At 33.4% G+C, this 27,749-nt stretch overlaps 1 protein-coding gene across 1 annotated transcript; it reads left to right on the top strand.

Moving 5' to 3' along the window:
- Nucleotides 1-14,326: 14,326 nt before the first annotated feature.
- LOC142239590 (uncharacterized) lies at nucleotides 14,327-26,957 on the top strand. Its single transcript, XM_075311384.1, has 4 exons — nucleotides 14,327-14,451; nucleotides 25,330-25,989; nucleotides 26,433-26,802; nucleotides 26,916-26,957. The coding sequence occupies exons 1-4, from the start codon at nucleotides 14,327-14,329 to the stop codon at nucleotides 26,955-26,957; spliced, it is 1,197 nt and encodes a 398-aa protein (XP_075167499.1).
- The last annotated feature ends 792 nt before the right edge of the window (nucleotides 26,958-27,749 follow it).

Here is a 27,749-nt window from a genome sequence, read left to right as displayed (position 1 = left end):
CTCATAACCACAGAGGCAAAATTTTTACTCTGATGTACGTGAAACTTTGCATAGGGAGTATAATTAACGTTATCGATAAACATGCTAATTGTGTTCCACCCCAAGGCATTAGCCGACTTAAATTTTAAATCTAACAAATTTTGGGACAAAATCCTTTATATATAGCGAAAATGTGGATATTTATGCCAATTGGTGGAGGAGTATAATACAGTCAGCCCCGCCCGTCTTTAAATTTTCCATACTTGTTATAACAAATTTTCGTGCAAGCTATGTAAACAATTTTGTCTGTATATAATATATAATTTGCTTTTAAATAGTTCTTCACAAAATAAATTTCGTCTATCAATTATTTCTACTTCCATTTTAAGGACATTGCACTGTTCATAGCACTGAGTGTCGGTATTGCCTTGAATAAATGCTTGTTTGCTTATTTGACCAAGTTAAAGTCAACGTAAGCCCAGCGTATCTAAACAAAGGCATAGAAAGGAGTCATATCGATTCATACCCAATCGTATATCCATTCGTAACTGCAACATAATTTTATTTTTATCATAATTTTACAATATTTATGTTATATTTTGTTGTGTTGTGGACTTTCTTCTTCTACTTTGGTTTTTATTTTTATTTTCTTTTTTTTTTTAATTTACTAATACTGTTGTTGTTGTTCGTTCGATTCTCTGGCATAAAGTTTCTCGAAAACGAAGGAGTTTTGCACAAATTTGGTTGATAGAATCGAAAAAAGTTTCTTTATGTCACAACAGAAAAGTTTTTACTGAACTGTAATATGAAAACTTATATGCAGCAAAAACTATTACACTAACTGTTTAAGACAATTCTTTTTTGTTTTTGTTTTCTCTTTTCTTTCAAATTTATAATTTGAGGGGTTTTTTTTTTTGCTTTGCTATTATAGTCAAATTCAATGAATATGAAGTCATTTGGTAGACTCTTCATAAGGGGCATGTACACGGAAAAAACACAATCACGAACGGCTGCATGTTAAAAAAGCTCATTTGAAATCTGTCACAATCTAAAATTGGGACTCAACAAGATCTGAAATAATGGAGCCCACAACAATTATGAACCGATAAGAACCATTTTTGGCATAGAGGGCCACCGTGGTGCAATGGTTAGCATGCCCGCCTTGCATACACAAGGTCGTGGGTTCGATTCCTGCTTCGACCGAACACCAAAAAGTTTTTCAGCGGTGGATTATTCCACCTCAGTAATGCTGGTGACATCTCTGAGGGTTTCAAAAGCTTCTCTAAATGGTTTCACTGCAATGTAGAACGCCGTTCGGACTCGGCTATAAAAAGGAGGTCCCTTGTCATTGAGCTTAACATGGAATCGGGCAGCACTCAGTGATAAGAGAGAAGTTCACCAATGTGGTATCACAATGGACTGAATAGTCTAAGTGAGCCTGATACATCTGGCTGCCACCTAACCTAACCTAACCTAACCTAGAGGGCCCCGATTTCTACCGAATCGAATGAAATTTGTTCCTCCATAAGCCTTAAAAACCTTTGGGGTCGGTTTTTAATGGAGGCATATATAATTATGATATGGACCACTTTTTACACCGTTGTTAGAGGGCATATACATCATGTACCACATCTAAATTGGATCGAAGGAAAGTCGCCCTTTCCAGAGACTCCTGAATTCAAATCTCGGGATTGGTTTATATGGGGTTACTTGTACTAAGTTTCAAGTCGACAGCTTGTTACGTTCACAAGCTAGCTTGATTTCTATAGAGAGGCGGATAGTAGGGCGAACATCGCTAGTCCGATTCAGAATTTCTCTACGAACCAGAATACCATACATATACTTTATGGGTCTGAAACCAGTATTTCGAAATGACAATAATAGGTTGGCTGATAAGTCCCCGGTCTAACAAAGAAAAACACTTTTTTTTTGTCAAAATTCGTTTTTATTATTCAACATAGTTTCCTTCAAGAGCGATACAACGATTATAACGACCTTCCAATATTTTGATACCATTTTGGTAGTACTCCTTCGGTTTTGCCTCAAAATGGGCCTCAGTTTCGGCGATCACCTCTTCATTGCAGCCAAATTTTTTTCCCTGCGAGCATCCTTTTGAGGTCTGGGAACAAGAAAACGTCGCTGGGGGCCAGATCTGGAGAATATGGTGGGTGGGGAAGCAATTCGAAGCTCAATTCATGAATTTTTGCCATCGTTCTCAATGACTTGTGTCACAGTACGTTGTCTTGGTGGAACAACACTTTTTTCTTCTTCATATGGGGCCGTTTTGCCGCTATTTCGACCTTCAAAGGCTCCAATAACGCCATATAATAGTCACTGTTGATGGTTTTTCCCTTCTCAAGATAATCAATAAAAATTATTCCATACGCATCCCAAAAAACAGAGGCCATTACATTGCCAGCGGACTTTTGAGTCTTTCCACGCTTCGGAGATGGTTCACTGGTCGCTGTCCACTCAGCCGATTGTCGATTGGAGTGTAGTGATGGAGCCATGTTTCATCCATTGTCACATATCGACGGAAAAACTCGGGTGTATTACGAGTTAACAGCTGCAAACACCGCTCAGAATCATCAACACGTTGTTGTTTTTGATCAAATGTGAGCTCGCGCGGTAGCCATTTTGCACAGAGCTTCCGCATATCCAAATATTGATGAATGATATGACCAACACGTTCCTTTGATATCTTTAAGGCCTCTGCTGTCTTGATCAACTTAATTTTACGGTCATTCAAAATCATTTTGTGGATTTTTTTGATGTTTTCGCCGGTAACCACCTCTTGCGGGCGTCCACTGCGTTCACCGCCCTGCGTGCTCATTTCACCACGCTTGAATTTTGCATACCAATCAATTATTCTAGATTTCCCTGGGGCAGAGTCCGGAAACTCATTATCAAGCCAAGTTTTTGCTTCCACCGTATTTTTTCCCTTCAGAAAACAGTATTTTATCAAAACACGAAATTCCTTTTTTTCCATTTTTTTCACAATAACAAAAGTTGCTTCACAAAAGACGCTCTATCTCACGAACTAATTGACTTATAGAATTTTGACACGAATCATTTGAAGGTTGGTACTATATAAAAATAATATGCATTTAATACTAGCGACGCCATCTATGTGTTAGACCGGGGACTTATCAGCCAACTTGTTATGGTGGTGGGCACAAAAATCATTGGAGCCAAAACAATCCCTAATCTACTTATCGGTTTTACGTCAAGACTTTCGAAAAATCGAAAGTCTTGATGTAAAAAATCAATTCTTCAATAATGTCAAAAATCGAATTTTTTAAAAAATTATAATTGCAAGTCACTGAAAATAAGTCCGAAATATGGTATTTGTGGGTTTTTCGCCAAAAATTCGACCAATGGTATACCCAATCTAAAGTTAGTTTGGCTATAGTGTCAGCCCCTTATTTAGACTCACGTATTCAATCCATTGTAGAACTACATGTGGTGAACTTCCCTCTTATCAATGAGTGCTGCCCGATTCTATGTTTAGTAAAAACAAGCGCAACGTGAACCCATTTCCCGATATCGGGCGATACATATATATGGGAGCTATATCTAAATTTGATCCGATTTCAATAGTGTTCGTGCTTGTGCCCAAAAAACACCCTGTACCAAATTTCATCAAAATCGGTTAATAATTGCGATCGAAATCCTGCGAATAACAAATATTGACAGACGGATGGACGGACACCAAGCGCTGTATCAACTAAGGAGGTGACTGAGTCGATCGGTATATATTTTATGTATATATAAAAATCAATATTTCTGGTAGGCATATTTTTTTGCAGATCAAAATTATTATATCCTGACCACTATGTGGTTTATGGTTTAAAAATATTTACTTACTTTTGTGATATCGACTCGTTTGTAATACAGTCTATTTAAAATTTTCTAGAAATAATCCAAATTTTCCAAAATTAACCAAAATTGTTATTATTGTTTCATTGCACCATTCAAAAATGTTACCATATCGGTGCATAATTATATAGTCCATAAAGAAACCGATACTCGGATTTGATTCCTGGGACCTCATGGAGGTGCAAATTTCATAGGATCAAGTTGAAATTTGGTAGGTTAGGTTATTTGTAACGGGGTTTGTCGTTTGCTGAGGTAAGCTCAGTCGCCTCCAGGGGCTCCGTAAGAACCCACGAAACCTTTCGGAATAAGAACACAAGTGGTTAACTCTCTTGAGTGAAAAAATTAATTCAGCTTTATTGATAAATATTTGTAATCTACTTGTGTGACATACGATAATCTCTCGAATATATTTGATATATGATGGGACGGACAGTCGTTACTTCGGGAATTGGTATACTCGCTGGTGTGATGGTGTTCGGTGGTCGTTGGTTCGCCGCAAATGCCGAAGAATTGGATTTGTAGGCGGTCGGTGATTATGGCGACTTCGGTACACTGGATATTGGCTGATGAGGGATTCGGTTCGATGATTGATGTCGGTCCTTGTCTGTTGATGGTTCGCTGGATTATTGGGATGTTGTGATCGGGTACTGGCGTTCTGGCTGGTGTCTTGGTGTTCGGTGGTTGGTGACAGATTCTGTTCGTGGTAGGTTTCTGTTGGTGGGAATTGATTTCTGCTTCGGATGCTTTCGCTACCGTTGATCGTTGCGAGGCTAGCTTCGGTCTCGGCAGTGAAGTGATAGTCGGGATCAGCTTCGGGTCGATACTCGGTCGAGGTCGGTGTTTAGTAGTACGGACGACTATCATACAAACTACTACTACGGCTACTAGCTAGTCTACAGTATGTCCGAAGGTCTCTGTGATGGAACAGTAGGCCCGAAGGTCTTTGTGGTGGAAGAGTAGGCCCGAAGGTCTCTGTGGGGGAACAGTGGGCCCGAAGGTCTCTGTGGTGGAACAGTAGGCCCGAAGGTCTCTGTGGGGGAACAGTAGGCCCGAAGGTCTCTTTGGGGAACAGTAGGCCCGAAGGTCTCTGTGGGGGAACAGTAGGCCTAAAGGTCTCTCTGGGAGAACAGTAGGCCCGAAGGTCTTTGTGACTGAACAGTAGGCCCGAAGGTTTCTTTGGTGGAACAGTAGATCCGAAGGTCTCTGTGGTGGAACAGTAGGCCCGAAGGTCTCTGTGGTGGAACAGTAGGCCCGAAGGTCTCTGTGGGGGAACAGTGGGCCCGAAGGTCTCTGTGGTGGAACAGTAGGCCCGAAGGTCTCTGTGGGGGAAGAGTAGGCCCGAAGGTCTCTGTGGTGGAAGAGTAGGCCCGAAGGTCTCTGTTGGGGAACAGTGGGCCCAAAGGTCTCTGTGGTGGAACAGTAGGCCCGAAGGTCTCTGTGGGGGAACAGTAGGCCCGAAGGTCTCTTTGGGGAACAGTAGGCCCGAAGGTCTCTGTGGGGGAACAGTAGGCCCGAAGGTCTCTGTGGGGGAACAGTAGGCCCGAAGGTCTCTGTGGTGGAACAGTAGGCCCGAAGGTCTCTGTGCTGGAACAGTAGGCCCGAAGGTCTCTGTGGGGGAACAGTAGGCCCGAAGGTCTCTTTGGGGAACAGTAGGCCCGAAGGTCTCTGTGGGGGAACAGTAGGCCCGAAGGTCTCTGTGGGGGAACAGTAGGCCCGAAGGTCTCTGTGGTGGAACAGTAGGCCCGAAGGTCTCTGTGGGGGAACAGTAGGTCCGAAGGTCTCTGTGGCTGAACAGTAGGCCCAAAGGTCTCCGTGTTATATGTATTTCGCGTCTGGATATAGTAGGCCCGAAGGTCTCTGTGTTATATGTATTTCGCGTCTGGGAATAAGTTCCACAGACGACGCAAAGAAAGTATTACCGAACTTCGAGCGGTACGATGTGCAATGAGCCACTCGTAGTACGATTAGCACCTATCTGTATACAGTAGATGCTGGTGATGTCCAAAGTCTCAGTCAGTCGCCTATCCGAGTCAGTACATGCTAATCATGGAAAAATTGGTCCATATCGTTTCATTATTGTATATGGCCCCCATATAAACCTTGGATATCGATATTAGAATTTTGTTGTCTCATGGAGGAAAACCTTTGATTCAATCCGGTTGATATATGGCCCACTAATTAAAGTGCGAAAGTTGGTTCATATAGCTTCATAACTATTTATAGTTTCCGATGAAGAACGCTGAAAACTGTTTTGTGTTTGGTCGAAAACTGGGTATGCTATCCAAAGTTCATACTCTCCAGATTAAGCTACGTGTGTCTGTGTCTTAACCACACTCAAACAATCGAGGAAACCTTTTTGAGTCAATTGAAGACTTTAAACGTAACTCCGAAATTGATACCCCTTTTGCTTCAACTTCAACAATCCTTATAATTCTCTTATTTTCTCTGTCGTTTTTAATTAAGTTCATATTACTGCTACTGCCTTTTATTTCATCATGGCTAGAAAGTAATTTCTTTGAGTTTTTAGAAAATTTGTGGCTTTTGCAACATAGAACTAAGTTAAAACTAAGAAAAAAAAATTTTTTCTTCAAAATAAAACAAAATTAAATATGAAAGTTATGTATATGTGAAGTAAGAAGAAACAAAATTGCGAAATATTTCCGAAATTCACAAACAAAAATATAAAACTGAACCAAGAGACGAAAAGCTGGTTGCTTTGCTCTACTGCAAACAACAACAGACACGAATCAAACTGTGTAGATATAGACTGGCAGCAATATAACTACTAAAGAACAGTGGAATGGAATTCAGAAAAGTGAAAAAACCTATCAAAACTTTTTCTTTAAAAAAGTCAATAAAAACACTACACATATGTGTTACCATGTCGATGGGACTAAACCTGTGAAATAGTTTTTGATTATAACATTTGTGTTCACAGATAGACGGACATTTCTAAATCGATTCAGTAAGCGGTCCTGAGCATTATTGCCACAGATACCATGCGTCTATGTCGTCCTTTTGTAAATGTACTTATAATACCCTATTGTAAACAGAGGTGCAGGATATAAATACTTTTTACCTTATTCCACTGTTTCTACTTTATATGACATAAATAGTGCTCACAAATACATCTCCTGGATGCAATTGCTTAACCCATCGTAGTGTATATGTATGAGAATATCAAAATATGTTTATACCCTCCACCATAGGATGAGGGTATATTAACTTTGCCATTCCGTTTGTAACACATCGAAATGTTGTTCTAAGACCTCATAAAGTATATATATTCTGAGTCATGTGGAAATTCTGAGTCGATCTAAGCATGTCCATGCATCCGTCCGTCTATTGAAATCACGCTAACTTCCGCACGAAACAAGCTATCGACTTGATATTTATTTTATGTAGGTCGGATGGTATTGCAAATGGGCCATATTGGACCACTTTTACATATAGCCCCCATATAAACCGATCCCCAGATTTGATCTCCGGAGCCTCTTAGAGAAGCGAATTTCATCCGATCTTGTTGAAATTTGGAATGTGGTATTACAATATGGTCTCTAAAAACATTCAAAAATTGGTCCATATCGGTTTATTATTATATATAACCCCCATATAAACCGATCCCCAGATTTGACCTCCGGAGTATCTTGGAGGAGCAAAATTCATCAGATCCGGTTGAAATATGGTATGTGGTGTTAGTTTATGGTCTGTAACAACAATGCAAAATTTGGTATATCGGTCCATAATTATATACAGCCCCATATAAATCGATTCCCAGATTTGGCTAGCGGAGCCATCATGGAAGAGCAAAATTCATACGATCCCTTTGAAATTTGGTACGTAGTGTTAGTACGGTCTCTAACAATCATGCAAAAATTGGTCCAGATTTGACCTCCGGAAACTCTTGGATGAGCAAAATTCATCGACTGGTCCATATCGGTCTATAGTTATATATACACAAACAATAACAAAAATTTGTCCATATCGCCGAAAATAATCTACCAAATTTTATTTCTATAGAAAGTTTTGTCAAAATTTTATTTCTATAGAAAATATTGTCAAGATTTTATTTCTATAGAAAATTTTGTCAAAATTTTATTTCTATAGAAAATTTTGTCAACATTTTATTTCTATAGGAAATTTTTTTCAAAATTTTATTTCTATAGAAAATTTTGTCAAAATTTTATTTCTATAGAAAATTTTATCAAAATTTTATTTCTATAGAAAATTTTGTCAAAATTTTATTTCTATAAAAAATATTGTCAAAATTTTATTTCTATAGACAAGTTTGTCAAAATTTTATTTCTATAGACAAGTTTGTCAAAGTTTTATTTCTATAGAAAATTTTGTCAAAATTTTATTTCTATAGAAAATTTTGTCAAAATTTTATTTCTATAGAAAATTGTGTCAAAATTTTATTTCTATAGAAAATATTGTCAAAATTTTATTTCTATAGAAAATTTTGTCAAAATTTTATTTCTATAGAAAATTTTGTCAAGATGTTATTTCTATAGAAAATCTTGTCAAAATTTTATTTCTATAGAAAATTTTGTCAAAATTTTACTTCTATTGAAAATTTTGTTCAAATTTTATTTCTATAGAAAATCTTGTCAAAATTTTATTTCTATAGAAAATATTGTCAAGATTTTATTTCTATAGAAAATTTTGTCAAAATTTTATTTCTATAGAAAATTTTGTCGAAATTTTATTTCTATAGGAATTTTTTTTTTCAAAATTTTTTTTCTATAGAAAATTTTGTCAAAATTTTATTTCTATAGAAAATGTTGTCAAAATTTTATTTCTATAGAAAAATTTGTCAAAATTTTATTTCTATAGAAAATTTTGTAGAAATTTTATTTGTATAGAAAATATTGGCAATTTTTTTTTCTATAGCAAATTTTGTCAAAATTTTATTACTATAGAATATTTTGTCAAAATTTTATTTCTATAGAAAATTTTGTGAAAATTTTATTTCTATTGAAAATTTTGTCAAAATTTCATTTCTATAGAAAATTTTGTAAACATTTTACTTCTATAGAAAATTTTATCAAAATTTTATTACTATAGAAAATTTTGTCAAAATTTTATTTCTATAGATAATTTTGTCAAAATTTTATTTCTATAGAAAATTTTGTTAAAATTTTATTTCTATAGAAAATTTTGTCAACATTTTATTTCTATAGAAAATTTTTTCAAAATTTCATTTCTATAGAATTTTTATCAAAATTTTATTTTCAAAGAAAATTTTGTCTAAATTTTATTTCTATAGAAAATTTTGTCAAAATTTTATTTCTATAGAAAATTTTGTCACAATTTTATTTCTATAGAAAATTTTGTCAAAATTTTATTTCTATAGAAAATTTTTTCAAAATTTCATTTCTATAGAATTTTTATCAAAATTTTATTTTCAAAGAAAATTTTGTCTAAATTTTATTTCTATAGAAAATTTTGTCAAAATTTTATATCTATAGAAAATTTTGTCAAAATTTTATTTCTATAGAAAATTTTGTCAAAACTTTATTTATATAGAAAATTTTGTCAACATATTATTTCTATAGAAAATTTTGTCAAAATTTTATTTCTATAGAAAATTTTGTCAAAATTTTATATCTATAGAAAATTTTGTCAAAATTTTATTTCTATAGAAAATTTTGTCAAAACTTTATTTATATAGAAAATTTTGTCAACATATTATTTCTATAGAAAATTTTGTCAAAATTTTATTTCTATAGAAAATTTTGTCAAAATTTTATTTCTATAGAAAATATTGTCAGGATTTTATTTCTATAGAAAATTTTGTCAACATTTTATTTCTATAGAAAATTTTGTCAAAATTTTACTTCTATAGAAAATTTTGTCAAAATTTTATTTCTATAGAAAATTTTGTCGAAATTTTATTTCTATAGAAAATTATGTCAAAATTTTATTTTTAAAAAAATTTTGTCAAAATTTTATTTCTATAGAAAATTTTGTAAAAATTTTATTTCTCTAGAAAATTTTGTCAAAATTTTATTTCTTTAGAAAATTTTGTCAAAATTTTATTTCTACAGAAAATTTTGTCAAACTGAATTATATACGTATTTAATCGGCCTTAATATATACTCCGTATGAACTAACTTACAATTGAGAAGACCGCAACACAAATAATTCGATTGTGGATGACAGTCTTTAGTACAAGTTTCTCTGCAATTCATGGTGTAGGGTACATAAGATTCGGCTAGACCGAACTTACGACCGTATATACTTGTTTTATTATATAGAAGGATTTGAAAACACGCCTGTGTACTTTGTAAAATTATTGTTCACATTGTTTTCAACACTAACCATAAGGGACAACCAGCAGTGGCAGGCATACAACCTAGTCAGGTCACAATATAACAATTCTCAGACTTTTCACCGTCTAAGGAATGTAGAGAACCCTTTTTACTGGTGATTTCTGGATCAAACAATACATGACTTCTTTACTGGCTTTCGTTTTTCGTTTTTAATAAAGTATGCACCACAAAGGGGGTGGAGCTCAGTCAAATAAGGTTGCTTGGCCATTGTCGACCCTATGTTGCAGAGTTAGAGCTTAATTCTATGGTAAAAAGGTATGCCTGAAATTTAAAGTAAAAGCACCATTACAATTATCAAAAGGAGGAAAAAACAAGCGTGAAAAGTAGGAAAACTTCATCATTTAAATTGTCCGCTAACCATCGGGTTTTGTGTGGCACTGCAAACCTCCTAGAGGAATGGTGGTCCGAGTGGTACAAAAGGTCTATAATCAACTAAACAGGATTGCAAAACAAATGTTGGCATTTCATAAAACTCAAGCCAGAAGACAATATGTGCTATGTGAATAAGTAGAGACCAGCAAACTAAATATTAACAAACTGTTTATATTCCAAAAGTGCCGCTGATAGAAATCCTTCTTGGGAACAGGTATGTTTTTATACCTTTCATATACCTCTGCTCTAGAGTGGAAAAATGTGCAGTTTGAATTTGAAAATTTAAATTGTCGTTAATACATTTTAAAGGACGTTGGTAGAACGTGAAAAAAATTGGAAACACGAGCAAATATTTTTTTCCCTAGAACAAAGTACGAAAAACACAAACTTAAAAGAATTGTTTCTTAAATATGTCCTTACTTCAATTCTCTTCTACTTTAGCTTAAAATCAATACCAAAATCATCGGAGTCAGCATGCGTCAACCAAGAATGACTTAAAAAGCCAGCCCATCGCTTCCTTTGTTCCGCACAATAGCCACCAAAATCTCCGGATCTCAATCCATGGGACTTTTGTGTCTGGGACATTTTGGAGACTAAGGTTGGCATTAACAAATAGAAAACTTTTGATCATCTCAAGTTCTGATCATCTCAGAGAGAATGAACCAAAATACCGCAGGACATCTTTCGTGCAGCATGTGGTGGCTTTGTAGGCCGTTTGAAGGCTATAATTGTTGTCAAAGGTAGCCAATTCCAACAAATCTCAACTAATTATCAAAGTTGATTTTAATTTCGACATTTTTTGCTTTTGAACAAAAAATGTTTAAATAAACAAGTATATACGGGCGTAAGATAGGCTAGGCCGAATCTTATGTACCATTGATTGCATAGAAACTTGTACTAAAGACTGTCATCCACTATCGAATTAATTTGGTTGCGGTAACACTTGCCGATGGCAAGGTATCTCAAAACTTCTTAACACCGTCTTCTCAATTGTAAGTTAGTCCATACGGTGTATATATTAAACAAGTATATACAGCAGTAAGTTCGGCTGCGCCGAATCTTAAATACCCACCACCATGAACCAAATATTAGGGTTTCCTTTGAAATTTCAGGAGGGCCCGAAGATAAATTTAAAGATTTCATCTATGAGGACTATATCAGATTCTGGATTTATAAGAACCATTTTTGTTTGAGTTTTAGAGGAATCATTAACATCTCTTGTAAGTGTGCAAGAAAATTATAAAAAAACGTCTTGATCTGAAATCTTAAATCTGTAGAAGTAAAATCTGGAAATTTTACATTGAGTTTCAAGCAATTTTCATGATCAGTGCGCCTTCTACACCCTCAAGAAGTGAAGTCGGTCCTTATGGAGGGATTACCAAATGGACCGATAAAAACTTAATCCGATACACGTTTTTGTGAGCATAAAATACCAGAATATTTACAATTTCCGGCAAATAAGATAAAAACTACGGTTTCTAGAAACCCAAGAAGTTAAATCGGGAGATCGCTCTTATGGGGGCTATACTAAAATATGGACCGATACTCAACGTTTTCGGCACACCTCTTTATGACCCGAAAATACCTCTAGATTTCCAATTTCAGGCAAATAGGAAAACAACTTCGGATTCTAGAAGCCCAAGAAGTAAAATCGGGAAATCGGTCTATATGGGGGCTATACCAAAATATGAACCGATACTCATAATTTTCGGCACACCTCTTTATGGTCCTAAAATACCTCTAGATTTCCAATTTCAGACAAATTTGATAAAAATTACGGTTTCTATAAGCCCAAGACCCCAAATCGGGAGGTCGTTTTATATGGGGACCATACCAAAACATGGACCGATACTCACAATTTTTGGCACACGCATTTGTGATCCTACAATACATCTAGATTTCCAATTTCAGGTAAATTGAATAAAAACTACGGTTTCTACAAGCCCAAGAAATAAAATCGGGAGAACGGTCTATATGGGGACTATACCAAAACATGGACCGATACGCACCATTTTTTGGCACACCTCTTTATGGTCATTAAATACCTCTAGATTTCAAATTTCAGGCAAATTGGATAAAAACTTCGATTTCTATAAGCCCAAGACCCCAAATCGGGAGGTCGGTTTATATGGGGACTATATCAAAACCAGGACCAATATAGCCCATCTTCGAACTTGACCTGCCTGCAGACAAAAGACGAGTTTGTGCAAAATTTCAGCACGATTGCTTCATTATTGAAGACTGTAGCGTGATTACAACAGACAGACAGGCAGACAGACCGACACACGGACATCGTTATATCGTCTTAGAATTTCTCCCTGATCAAGAATATATATACTTTATATAGTCGGAAATCGATATTTCGATGTGTTACAAACGGAATGGCAAACTTATTATACCCCCGTCACCTTTCTATGGTGGTTGGTATAAATAAATAAAATTCTGACAACATTTTCTATAGAAATAAAATTTTGACAAAATTTTCTATAGAAATAAAATGTTGACCAAATTTTGTATAGTAATAAAATGTTGACAAAATTTTGTATAGTAATAAAATTTTGACAAAATTTTCTATAGTAATAAAAGTTTGGAAGATTATTTTTGGCGATCGGCTATATATGGGGGGCTATATATAATTATGGACCGATATGGACCATGGTTGTTAGAGACCATATACTAACACCATGTACCAAATTTCAGCAGGATCGGATGAAATTTACTTCTCTTAGAGGCTCCGCAAGCCAAATCTGGGGATCGGTTTATATGGGGACTATATATAATTATGGCCTGATTCAGACCAATTTTTGCATAGTTTTTAGAGACCATATACTAACACCATGTACCAAATTTCAGCCGGATCGGATGAATTTTGCTCCTCCAAGAGGCTCTGCAAACCAAATTTGAACGTCGGTTTATATGGGGACTATGCGTAAAAGTGGTCGGATATGGCCGATTTGTCATACCATCTGACCTACATCAATAACAACTACTTGTGGCAAGTTTCAAGTCGATAGCTTGTTTCGTTCGGAAATTAGCGTGATTTCAACAGATGAACGGACGGACGAACATGCTTAGATCGACTCAGAATTTCACCATGACCCAGAATATATACTCTATGGGGTCTTAGAGCAATATTTCGATGTGTTATCCTATGTTGGAGGGTATAAAAATCGATTTACTTTTTTATACTATATATCAGCCAACCTTTTAATCTTTCCGAGCTTACATTTACCATTGTCTGATTTTGACAAGATACAGGTCTGTTGAGGGACTCCTGTTCATAATTTTGTAAAAACGAATGAAGCTGAATGCCCGAGGAAAGATTTGTTTCAAATAACGTTCACTGGGTTTTTCTCCATGCGTTTCCCTTCTCAACATCAGCTCCTATTGAAAGGTTGACTGCAATTGTTGATGGTCGGTGGTTTAAATGGTTGGACTGTAGCATTTGCAAACGGTTAACTCGCGAAGGGGAACATGGTGCTACATTAAAACCTAAACTCTGGTGAAAACGGAACCCTCATTTCCCCTTCTTAATAACTAACAAAATGATGAAGCGTCATTCAAAATGTCAAAAGTAGAGACTGCAACAAGAAATGGGCAAGGGTCATATCCCCATCATATCCCATGCCATTTTTAGTTATTATTAACACATATACCCAGACGAAAAAGAAAAATAAGAAACTGAACAAAACACAAAACAAAAAATGCAGAAGCAAACAACTGTTACCAACACTACTAACTGATGCCGCTGGCACCGCATCATGCAATATGGAGTGGCAGAAAGTTGGTTTTGCAATGGCAACGGAAAACGAAAAGATGGTAAAACGAAAACAACAGCGGAGATTGGTGGCAAAACGGAAATGGGTAAAACCTTTCAAGAAATAACGTTAGCTAAAGCGTGCATGACATTTGCGTTCCTTATTAAAACCACAACGAACGGATGAAACGAATGAAACGATTGTGCGCCACAATATGCGCACCAGCCTTGTTGACGACATAGCTGTCGTATTTACTTTGAAATTTATTGCATAAAGTTAGGCTTAGAGGCAAATATATGGCAATGCAACGATAATTGGGATCATATGAATGGGTTATGCGATAAGCACATAATGAGGAAAAATGAGAAGAATGTAGACATTATATTGCTATTCTCACTATTCTCTATTCTATTCTAAATTTTAACAACATTTTGTTAAAATTTTATTTCTATAGAAAATTTTCTCAAAATTGTATTTCTATAGAAAATTTTCTCAAAATTGTATATCTATAGAAAATTTTGTCAAAAGTATATTTCAATAAAATATTTTGTCACAATTTTATTTCTATAGAAAATTTTGTCAAAATTTTATTTCTATAGAAAATTTTCCCAAAATTGTATTTCTATAGAAAATTTTGTCAACATTTTATTTTTATTGAAAATTTTGTCAAAATTTTATTTTTATAGAAAATTTTGTCAAAATTTTATTTCTATAGAAAAAATTTTGTCAAAATTTTATTTCTATAGAAAATTTTGGCAACAATTTATTTTTATAGAAATTTTTGTCAAAATTTTATTTCTATAGAAAATGTTCTCAAAAGTTTTTTTCTATAACAATTGTTTTCCAAATTGTATTACTGTAGAAAATTTTCTCCAAATTTTATATCTATAGAAAATTTTGTCAAAATTTTATTTTCATAGAAAATTTTGTCAACATTTTATTTGTATGAAAAATGTATTCAAAATTTGTTTCCTTTGAAAATTTTGTCAAAATTATATTTCTATGGAAAATTTTCTCAAAATTTTATTTCTATATAAAATTTTCTCAAAAGTATATTTACATAAAAAATTTTCTCAAATTTTATTCCTAAAAAAAATTTTCTCCAAATTTTATTCCTATAACAAATGTTCTCCAAATTTTATATATATAGAAAATTTTGTCAACAGTTTATTTGTATAAAAAATGTTTTCAAAATTTTTTCCATTGAAAATTTTGTAAAAATTTTATTTCTATTGAAAACTTTGTCAAAACTTTATTTCTATGGAAAATTTTATTTCTATAGAAAATTTTGTTAAAATTTTATTTCTATAGAAAATTTTCTTACAATTTTATTTCTATAGAAAATTTTTCAAAATTTTATTTCTATGGAAAATTTTATCAAAAATTTATTTCTATTGAAAAATTTGTCAAAACTTTATTTCTATGGAAAATTTTATTTCTATAGAAAATTTTGTCAAAATTATATTACTATACAAAATTTTGTCAACATTTTATTACTATACAAAATTTTGTCAACAATTTATTTCTATAGAAAATTTTGTCAAAATTTTATTTCTATAGAAAATTTTGTCAAAATTTTATTTCTATAAAAAACCGGAAAATCAATTGTTCTAGAAAGAATCACTGTTTCCCGTCCAAGAAATCGGAAATAGCAAAAGTACTTAAAAGTTTAACATTTGTTAAAATGTTGGACACGGAGAACATGCCTTTCCCGAACATACAGCAAAAAATGTGTGCACCCTCTAAGTTGTCTACCAATTTCATGTAAATTTAAGTATTTTACTTAAAAAAGTCTGTGAGAATTATGTACCGAGTTCCCATTTACGGACAACCCTCTACTTTAAATCAACAAAGTTTATTTCACTACCCCAAACAGATATCAAAAATTATGTATCCTGTATTAATTTAATCACCTCCTCCCACGTTCCCTTGTAAATTTAAAGTAGAGAAAGTTAAATTTTGCTCTATTGTTTTCCCCAATAAAATACGACAAACACTGAAGTAAATAGCAGCCTTACCATTCTCTGAAAATAGCAAAAAAATTTAGAAACTTTCCTTCAAGTGTGGGGCAATGAGAATGTTCCCTCTCCGTCCAAATATCCAAACAACAACAACCATATTGATTTCATAACCTTCACCACGGTCTTTGTAAATTTCAAGAAAACTTGAGAATTGTCAGTTTTAGAGGTACCTTAAGGAGAAGCGGATGTCTCCCTATGCCCTTTTATCTTTTCTCGACCGAATATGAAAAAATCAGGAACCTGATATAAATCTCATAACCTCACCCGGTTTTTCCGTAAAATTTCAGTCGGAAGACTTTAGTTTTGTTTTCACTGTTTTCACACCTTCAAATATCGAAAAATAATGTAGCCGTTCTTTGCCTCGAAGCCTCCTTCAAGCTACCCTGAAAATTTCAAGCAAACCAGATAATTTTGTTCCAAGTTTCAAAAAGTCGGGCCAGGGGAGGTCCCTCTCCTCGTCCACATATGAACACATCAGGTACCCCATATTAATTTCATAACCTCACCTCATGTTCTCTGTGAATCTCAAGTAAATCAGAGAATTTTAGTTTATTTACTGTACTTTAAAAAAATTCCGACAAAGGGGAGGCCCCCCCTCCGCGACCAACCATCGAAAAATAAAGTAGCAAATCGGCCAATTTTCAAAAAGTCGGACAAAGGGGAGGTCCCCCTCCGCGACAAGGTGTAAACGACTGAGATACCCTATTTTCACCACATGAGCGCCCCTTATTTCTATAGAAAATTTTGGCAAAATTTTATTTCTATCGAAAATTTTGTCAACATTTTAGCGCTATGGAAAATTTTCGTAAAATTTTAATTATATAAAAATTTTATTCACAATGTTATTTCAAAATTTTATTTCGATAGAAAAATTTGCCAAAATTTTATTTCTATATAAAAATTTGTCAATATTTTATTTCTACAGAAAATTTTTTAAAAATTTTGTTTCTATAGAATTTTTTTTCAAAATTTTATTTCCAAAGAAAATTTTGTCAAAATTTTATTTCTATGGACAATTTTCTCAAAATTTTATTTCTATAGAAATTTTTCTCAAACTTTTATTTCTATAAAAAAATTTCTCCAAATTTTATGTCTATAGAAAGTGTTATCTTTTTAGAAAATTTTGTCAAAATTTTGTTTTTATAGAAAATTTTGCCAAAATTTTATTTGTATAAAAAATTGTGTCAACATTTTATTTCTATAGAAAATTTTTCAAAATTTTATTTCTACGGAAAATTTTCTCAAAATTTTATTTCTATAGAAATTTTTCTCAAAAGTTTATTTCTATAAAAAAAATTCTCCAAATTTTATTCATATAGAAAATTTTCTCCAAATTTTATTTGTATAGAACATTTTTCAAAATTTTATTTTTATAGAAAATTTTGTCAAAACTTTATTTCTATAGAAAATTTTATCAAAATTTTATTTCTTTGGAAAATTTTGTCAAAATTTTAGTGCTATGGGAAATTTTCTTAAAATTATAGTTATATAGAACATTTTTCACCATATTATTTTTATTGAAAATCTTGTCAAAATTTTATTTCTATTTATATTTCTATACCAAATTTTGTCAATATTTTATTTCTGTAGAAAATGTTGTCAATATTTTATTGCTGTAGAAAATTTTGTCAAAATTTTATTTCTATACAAAATGTTGCCATAATTTTATTTCTATAGACAATTTTGCCAAAATTTTATTTCTATAGAAAATTTTGTCAAACTTTTATTTCTATAGAAAATTTTGTCAAAATTTTATTTCTTGAGAAAATTTTGTCAAAAGTTTATTTCTATTGGGATATTTTGTCAACATTTTTTTTCTACAAAAAAATTGTACAAATTTTATCTCTATTTAGTCACAATTTTATTTCCATAAAAAATTTGCCAACATTTTATTTCTATGAATGTTTTTTTAATTTCAATTCGATAGAAAATTTTCTCACAATTTTATTTATATAGAAAATTTTCTCAAAATTTTATTTCTATAGAAAATTTAGTCAAAATTTAATATCTATAGAAAATTTTCTGAAAATTTTATTTCTATAGAAAATTTTGGCAAAATTTTATTTCTATAGAAAATTTTGGCAAAATATTATTTCTTTTTAAAATTTTGTCATTTTAGTGCTATGGGAAATTTGATTAAAATTTTAATTATGTAAAATTTTTTTTCACAATTTTATTTCTATAGAAAATTTTGTCAAAATTTTATTTCGGTAGAAAAATATGCCAAAATTTTATTCCTATATAAAAATTTTTCAATATTTTATTTCTACCAAATTTTGTTTTTCAAAATTTTCTATAGAATATTTTGTCAACATACATTTCGTCAACATTTCATTTCTATTATTTTTTGTATAATTCTACCAGTTGTGGCAACTGTGATCACCAAATTTTATATCTATAGCGCGAAGCATAACATGTTTTCTCACTATGACTTCTATATATCTATTGAAATATCTATCATTGTTGTAGTAGCTATTCCTCCAAAATAACCCTTTCCTTGACAAATAAGAAATCCTGCAAAGAAACGAAAAAAATACCTATCCATTAAATCTGATATGTTTCTTTTAGTAATTGCTGTGATTTCTTTTCCCCACACATTTTAGCCTTTGTCAAAATTTTGTGCATTTCCTTTTTCATTTGCAAGGATTTCTTTTGCCTTAAAAACGGAATGCAAAGTCTTATTTTTTTATTTGGATCCGTTGCATGTAATTTCTTCGTTTTTATTGAGGCAGTTGTAGGTAATTGTTGTTATCCGTTTCTACTTGGTTTTCTTCAACTTAGTTTTTATTACTTCATACGGGGGTATATAAAAAGCAAATAAGAACGACACTAATAAAAAAGAGGCCGTTAATAATAATACAAAAAAAGGAGAAAAATAAACAAATCCAAAAACCAGGGTGGGAAAGAGCAAACAAACTAGTTTAAAACAATTATATGTAATCGTATGGTTTTCACGGAAAATCCTCAAGGAATAATTCATTGTATTGTGAAGCATACTTTTAGGCCCTCAGTAATAATATTTGTTTTCTACGAATAAATAGAGTGGGTTGCAAGAAACGCGGTTAATTTGCGGTATTTAAGACAATTGCGAAGCCGTTTAATTTGAGGTTACTATACATAATTACGAAAATTGAAAATAATGGTTTAATAATATGTTGATTTTTTGCTCTTTGAAAAACAGTATCTATACTGAAAAAATTTGTCTTTAATCAAGAATTTAATTAATCCAATACACTCAAAAAAAAAGTGAACTCTCTGTTTCACTAAATTTAATAACTTTATTTTAGTTCGTGGAATTATTATGTTTGGATAAAGTTACCTTTACTCTAATAATTTTTTTGCGTACGTTAGTTAAATTAACTAAAACCGAGGAGAAAAATATATACACAAATGAAGCATAAATTATAACTAAATTCGTGCCTTTCACGAAATAGTCATTATTTCTTTAAATTTGTAAATTTTACTACAAATGCGTGCATCGTGAACTTCGTATGGCACTAAAGACATTCTTGCAATGTTGAAGTCCAATTTTTTTCCTTCAAACTACAAAATTTTCTTTAACAAGTGTAAAAAAATAAATTATGTCTAATAAATTTTCTTGAATTTGTCGAAAAATATTTACTTATTTTAATGACATCGGCGTGATGCCAGCGTTTGTAATACTGTTTAGTTAAAATTTTCTAAAAATATTCAAAATTTTCTAAAATTAACCCAATGTTTTCTTCCTGGTGGTTTCACTGTTTTTTTCAGTGTAGGCATTTAATTGAAACTGCTTCACGGAAATTAAAATATCGACGTCAACTGCCAATTCACGCAAATTCAAAATTAATTGGTTTAATTAATTTGTGTGATTGATTTTGCTTGTTATACTCTCCTTATACACAGTAAAAAAGTAAACTGTTCTATGGGAAAATGAACTACACTGTGCGTAAATTCAACTAAATTTTATTACATTTGTTGACAGTTCCACAATATCGATAATTTACTGACATCTTTAGGTCCACAATATCGTTCTTCTCATAAACGGAAATATGACCTAAAACTATTTCGGTACGTGGTGTTAGTATATGGTGTCTAACAACCATGCAAAAATTGCTCCATATCGGTCCATAATTATATATAGCCCCCATATAAACCGATCACAAGATTCAAACTCCGGAGCCTCTTGGAGGAGGAAAATTCATCCGATCCGGTTGATATTTGGTACGTGGTGTTAGTATATGGTCTCAAACAACCATGCCAAAATTAGTCCATATCGGTCCATTTATATATATAGCCCCATATAAATCGGTCCCCAGATTTGATATCCGGAACCTCTTAGAGGAGCAAAATTCTTCCGATCCGGTTGATATTTGGTACGTGGTGTTAGTATGTGGTCTCAAACAACCATGCCAAAATTAGTCCATATCGGTATATAGTTATATATAGCCGATCCACAATCACAAAAAATTAATCCATATCGGTTCATAATCATGGTTGCCACTCGAGCTAAAAATAATCTACCATTTTATTTCTATTTTATTTCTATGGAAAATTTTGTCAAAATTCTATGTCTATAGAAAATTTTGTCAACATTTTATTTCTATAGAAAATTTGGTCAAAATTTTATTTATATAGACAATTTTGTCAAAAATTTATTTCTATAGAAAATTTTGTTAAAATTTTATTTCTATAGAAAATTTTGTCAATAATTTATTCTATAGGAAATTTTGTCAAAATTTTATTTCGTCGAAATGTATCAAAACAAGTATATACAGTAGTAAGTTCGGCCAGGGCTATACCAAAACATGGAAGGATACAACCTACGGATTCTAGAAGCCCAAGAAGTAAAATCGGGAGATCGGTCTATACGGGGGTTATATCGAAACATGGTCCGATAATCACCAGAGAATGAAGCCGACCCATTTTTTGTCGGCGGCGGCTGACACTAATTTTTGGCATCCGGCGGCGGCGGCTTGACGGCTAAGCCGATATAAATTAGTGGATTCGGCGGTGGACAATTATCCATTATAAAATCAATTTGAAATTATCCGAATGCTAATGAGATTAGTTGTACAACCTATCTTACAATCACATTTACATTTCATTAATATTTTCTGAACTAAATTTGTGCAAAATTATTATAGCAACTTGATACTGACGCATTTTGGTTGGAAATCAAATATTTTAACAATTTAAATATAACAAGTATTAATAATTTTTTTGATTTAAATTAATATTTTTGATTAATTGGCGGCTAAGTTTGAGTCGGGATGAGTCAACCTATTCGGCGGCGGCTTTGGCTGGCAAAAATTGGTTGGCGGCGGCTAAAAATGGCGGCGCGACTCGGCGGCTTCATTCTCTGATAATCACCATTCTCGGCACATCTCTTTTATTTCCTAGAATACTTCTACATTTCCAATTTCAGGCAAAAACTTCGGATTCTAGAAACCCAAGAAGTAAACTCGGGAGATCGGTCTATATGGTGGCTATATCAAAACATGGACCAGTACACACCATTTTCGGCACACGTCGTTAGGGTCCTACAGTACCTCTACGTTTCAAATTTCAGGTAAATTGGATTAAAACTACGGATTCTAAAAGCCCAAGAAGTAAAATCGGGAGATCGGTCTATATGGGGGCTATATCAAAACATGGACCGATACACCCCATTTTCGGCACACCTCTTTAAGGTCCTAGAATACCTCGGGATTTCTAATTCCAGACAAATCGGATAGAAAATTCACTTTCTAGACGCCCAAGAAGCAAAATCGGGAAACCGGTCCATATGGGGGCTATACCAAAACATGGCCCTAAAGGCACCATTTTCGGTACACTTTTTGATCACACAATCGAATTACTTGGGTTGCGGTAAGTAATGGCAAGGTGTCTTAAACCTCCTGACACCGTCTTCTAAATTGTAAGTAAGTCAATACGTGGTATATATTAAATTAATAAAATTGTCTATAGAAATACAATTTTAACAAAATTTTCTATAGAAATTAAATTTTGACAAAATTTTCTATAGAAATAAAATGTTGACAAAATTTTCTATAGAAATAAAGTTTGGACAAAATTTTCTAATGAAATTTTAACAAAATGAAAATTTTCTAATGAAATTTTAACAAAATTTTCTATAGAAATAAAATTTTAACCAAATTTTCTATAGAAATAAAATTTTGGTAGATTATTTTTGACTCGAGTGGCAACCATGATTATGAACCGATATGGACCAATTTTTGTGTGATTGGGGATAATATATAACTATATATATATATGGACCAATTTTGGTATGGTTGTTAGCGGCCATATACTAACACCACGTTCCAAATTTGAACCGGATCGGATGAATTTTGTTCCTCCAAGAGGCTCCGGAGGTCAAATCTGGAAAACGGCTCATAGGAGGGCTATATATAATTATGGACCGATGTGGACCAATTTTAGCATGGTTGTTAGGGACCATATACTAACACCATGTTCCAAATTTCAATCGGATCGGATGAAATTTGCTTCTCTTAGAGGCTCCGCAAGCCAAATCTGGGGATTGGTTTATATGGGGCTATATATAATTATGAACCGATGTGGACCAATTTTAGCATGGTTGTTAGAGACCATATAGCAACACCATGTACCAAATTTCAGCCGGATCGGATGAAATTTGCTTCTCTTTGAGGCTCCGCAAACCAAATCGGGGGATCGGTTTATATGGGGGCTATATATAATTATGGACGATGTGGACCAATTTTTGCATAGTTGTTAGAGACCATATACCAAAACCATGTACTAAATTTCAACCGGATCGGATGAAATGGGCTTTTCTTTGAGGCTCCGCAAGCCAAATCGGGGGAATGGTTTATATGGGGGCTATACATAATTATGGACCGATGTGGACCAATTTTTGCATGGTTATTAGAGACCATATACCAACACCATGTACCAAATTTCAACCGGATCGGGTGAAATTTGCTTCTCTTACAGACTCCGCAAGCCAAATCTGGGAATCGGTTTATATGGATGCTATATATAATTATTAACCGATGTGGGCCAATTTTTACATGGTTGTTAGAGACCATATACCAACACCATGTGCCAAATTTCAACCGGATGGGATGAATTTTGCTCCTCCAAGAGGCTCCGCAAGCCAAATCTGAGCGTCGGTTTATATGGGGGCTATACGTAAAAGTGCTTCGATATGGCCCATTTGCAATACCATCCCACCTACATCAATAACAACTACTTATGCCAAGTTTCAAGTCGATGCTTGTTTCGTTCGGAAGTTAGCGTGATTTCAACAGACGGACGGACTGACGGACGGACATGCTTATATCGACTCAGAATTTCACCACGACCAAGAATATATATACTTTATGGGGTCTTAGAGCAATATTTCGATGTGTTACAAACGAAATGACAAAGTTAATATACCCCCCATCCTATGGTGGACGGTATAAAAACGTCCATAAAGTTTTCGCTATTTCCAAACACATCTCCATAATATTTCCTTAAACTTTCGACAGGGCCATTTGGTGATTACTATTAAACATTCATAGACAAATTCATATCTCTTTACTTGATGCGGCGCGATGACATTCAATTTCAACATTCACTTTAAGTGTAGTTTGCCTGTTTGTCGATAAGGTAATATCACTAAGTCCGCTAAAGACAACATGACAATAGTGTTATAAATATTTGAAGTTAATAAATTATGACAGTCAACTGAATTGAGATAAGAGGCCACGACAAGGTAATGAAGTCATTTGAGGCAAAAAATAAAAAAACGGGAAATATTTGTTATGGTCAATTATGTCAATAAATAAAAGCCATGGCTTATGAGTGAAAATCGACAAAAAAATTGCAACTAACATTATTCAAGCATTTATTTATATTTTTCACGGTAATTCCCATTAATAAGTAATTGCCAAATTCTTCTTCTCAAGTAGGGGAAATTCCTAAACTCATAATTTTGGGAAATACCATTAGTCATAGTTTTCCTGAGAAATACCATAAGTACATATATAATAAAGTACATACTGGGAAATATATTATTGACCTAATATGAAAGATTATATATTTCAAATTTTAGGATAAAACAATTTACACCATATTAAGGCCAAACTTCTTATAAAAAAATTAATTAACTTAAAGTTCATAATAATTGTTTTAGCAACATTTATCCTTAAATTATTATGAGCTTCTAATTTTTCAAACTCAGTATGGTCTTATTTGCACCGTTTATGATATTACCCTGAAAACAATATTGTCGTGGGACCAAAGATTTCATGTCCTTAAACTACGAATACGAATTTTGCTTAGCATAGAAGACGAATTTCTCTGACACTTAGTTTTTTTTCTCATTCTAATATTTCGAAAACATTTCAATGATGTCACTATGTCCTTGAAGTTAAGTGTTTCGACTTAAAATTGAGTATCCTAACATGAAAGAACATATTTTTTGACTAAGGTAGACATGGCTTTAATAATTCTGAAAAATCTTTTCAAATTAATTAAAATCGTCTTTAAGTTTATTGAGTTTTTGTAACTTGACTACAAAAGGAAACATGAGTTAAAATGTTTCAAAGATATTTTTTACTTGAAATAAAGCATAATTTCTACAAAATTAGAAGTCGGTTATAATTTTGAAAATTTAAGTTGTCGTTAACATAGTTTAAAGGAGCTTTGAAAAGAAAAAAAACTGAAAAAATAAATACAATAAAATTTGTCTATTATTTTTATACCCCCCAGCATTGGTTGGGGGGGGGGGGGGTATATTAACTTTGTCATTATGTTTGTAACAACCCCTTCAACCCCTTCCGTTATTGATTTCTTCATTACAAATGTTCCTGAGAAGCTTAGTGCGGCGTTAAATTTAAACGCACTCAGCTCCGATCATTTACCAGTCTGGACCAACTATGACACGGTCCACAAGCCATCCAATTCACTCAGATTCAATTATAAATTGGCGGATTGGAGAAAGTTTAGGAGACATATTAACCACAATATTTCCAGTCTTATGGATGTTCCAATTAACCAAGTATCTGATGTTGATAGTTTGATCGACCAAACTAATGTTCTTTTATCAAATGCCATCGAGGAATCTGTTCCAAAGACTGTTCTTTGCGTCAAATATGTTAAGCGGCTTCCTAGACATATTTTGAACTTGATTTCTATGCGAAATACCTCCAGGCGTAACTGGATTAGATATAGGATGCTCTTTTACCGCTCAGAGACAATTTTTTTGAACAAATTGATTGCTGAGTCGACATTTCGGTTTAGGAACTCGAATTGGAACAATATGCTCTCTAGTTTAGACACTGCTTCTTCAAAGTTTTGGAATATATCGAAAATTATTAAAAGGAAGACGGGCACAGTCCCCTCTATGAAGCAAAATGGTTGCGTTTATACAACTAACCTAGAAAAAGCCGAATTATTGGCCCAGAAATTCCATTCTAATCACCGTTTTTCCGAAAACCTCAGTGATTCTGCAACCACAAATATGGTTTCGGAGACTATCAGAAATATTGATAGCCAAGTTAATCCCGTCGGCTCATTTGCGGCCACTGCCACACAACTTAAGAATATTATAAGAAATCTCAAAATAAAAAAGAGCTCTGTGCCAGATGGAATAACGAATCGATGTTTAAAGAGCCTTCCCCCAAGCGGCCTTAGGTTAATTACGAACATTTTCAATTCTTGCATTAGACTTTGTTATTTCCCGAAAATTTGGAAACACGCCAAAGTTATCCCTATACCGAAACCGGGAAAGGACGCGTCCTGCCCAGGTTCGTACAGGCCAATTAGCCTCCTTAGTTCTATGAGCAAACTTCTTGAAAAAATTATTAAGGACAAAATCGCAGACCACATACAACGCAACAAAATTCTGCCAACACAACAATTCGGTTTCAGACCTGAACACAATACCATTTTGCCCCTGTCCGCATTAGGAACATTATTTCAACTAAACTAAATGAAGGGAGTTCAACGGCTATGGTCCTACTGGACATAAAATCTGCATTTGACTCGGTGTGGCACGACGCCTTAATTCATAAACTGGCTAGGATCGGTCTAGATGTTCCGACAGTTAAATTGATAAGAAGCTTTCTTGAAAACAGAACATTTCAGGTTCATATCGGAAATGCAATGTCTTCTGTACACACATCTCCAGCAGGATGTCCTCAAGGCTCTTGTTTGTCACCGTTACTATACAATATTTACACCTACGACTTCCCCGAACTGGATGGGTGTAAATCCTCCATCTTCGCAGACGATACCGCGATTTTATGTTCGGGTGTTTTTGCTTCTGACATTATGAGTGACATACAGGTGGCACTAAGAGAAGTGTCCAACTATTTTAAGAGATGGAAGATAGTGGTGAATACATCGAAGACCCAAGCCATATTCTTTTCAAGGAGAAGAAGGAGCTGTTATATCCCATCCTCGAATATCATAATTGATAACTTCGATATTCCATGGGACGATAAGGTGAAATATTTGGGAGTAGTCCTCGACAGAAAGATTACATTCGGCGACCACATCAGCTACACCATAGACAAAATTAACAAAACTATAAGAATTTTATATCCTTTTATAAACAGAAAATCAAAGCTGTCTATTCACAACAAATTAATAATTCTTAGAGTGATCTTCCACGCTATTTTGTACTACGGAGCTCCTGTCTGGCACAAAGCGGCAGATTGTCATTTACGAAAATTGCAAGTTATTCAAAATAAAATTGTGAAAATGATGTGTAATCTGCCTTTCGACTACTCTACCTCTCAATTACATTTGAATTACAATCTCTCTTTTGTTAAAGACAAAATAAAAAATATCACTGATAATTTCTATGCTAGATGCTCACAATCTTCGTATGCACATATACGTTGTATTTCTTCATAAGTACTAACTTTTTACTCTTTTGACACTACTTTATGGAAGATTCACGGGATTTTTTCCTTCATTAATATTCCCCGTTTCATTTGTTATTTAGATACCATAAATTATTCAAAGTTTAAAAATTATGTTTAAGTTGAAAAGTTGTGTTATGTAACTGAACTCTTAAAATATAGTAATTAAATTATTGTGTAAAATGAATTCATTCAAACAATAAAAATAGTAAAAAAAAAAAGACCCCATTAGGTATAGCTCCCATTTGCTCAGATTAGGCATGCGGTGCCTCTAAGAGAAGCAAATTTCATCCCATCTGTCCAAAATTTGGTACATAGTGTTTGTATATCGTCTCTAACAACCATGTAAAAATTGGTCCACATCGGTCCATAATTATATAGCACCCATATAAACCGATCCCCATATTTGGCTTACGGATCCGCAAAGAGAAGCAAATTTCTTCCGATCCGGCTGAAATTTGGTACATAGTGTTGGTATATGGTCTCTAAGAACTATGCAAAAATTGGTCCACATCGGTCCATAAT

This window comes from Haematobia irritans, chromosome 5 (assembly GCF_050003625.1).
Source record: "Haematobia irritans isolate KBUSLIRL chromosome 5, ASM5000362v1, whole genome shotgun sequence".
Lineage (NCBI taxonomy): Eukaryota > Metazoa > Arthropoda > Insecta > Diptera > Muscidae > Haematobia > Haematobia irritans.
Note: the sequence above shows the minus strand (reverse complement) of the source record. Positions and strands in the feature narration are given on the sequence as shown.

Coding starts and splice junctions, on each gene's coding strand:
- LOC142239590 (XM_075311384.1), top strand. CDS start 14,327: ATGCAATATGGAGTGGCAGAAAGTTGGTTTTGCAATGGCAACGGAAAA. Junction 14,452..25,329: donor AAAACCTTTCAAGAAATAAC/GTTAGCTAAAGC, acceptor CAATATTTCCAG/TCTTATGGATGTTCCAATTA. Junction 25,990..26,432: donor CTTCCCCCAAGCGGCCTTAG/GTTAATTACGAA, acceptor TCTTGAAAACAG/AACATTTCAGGTTCATATCG.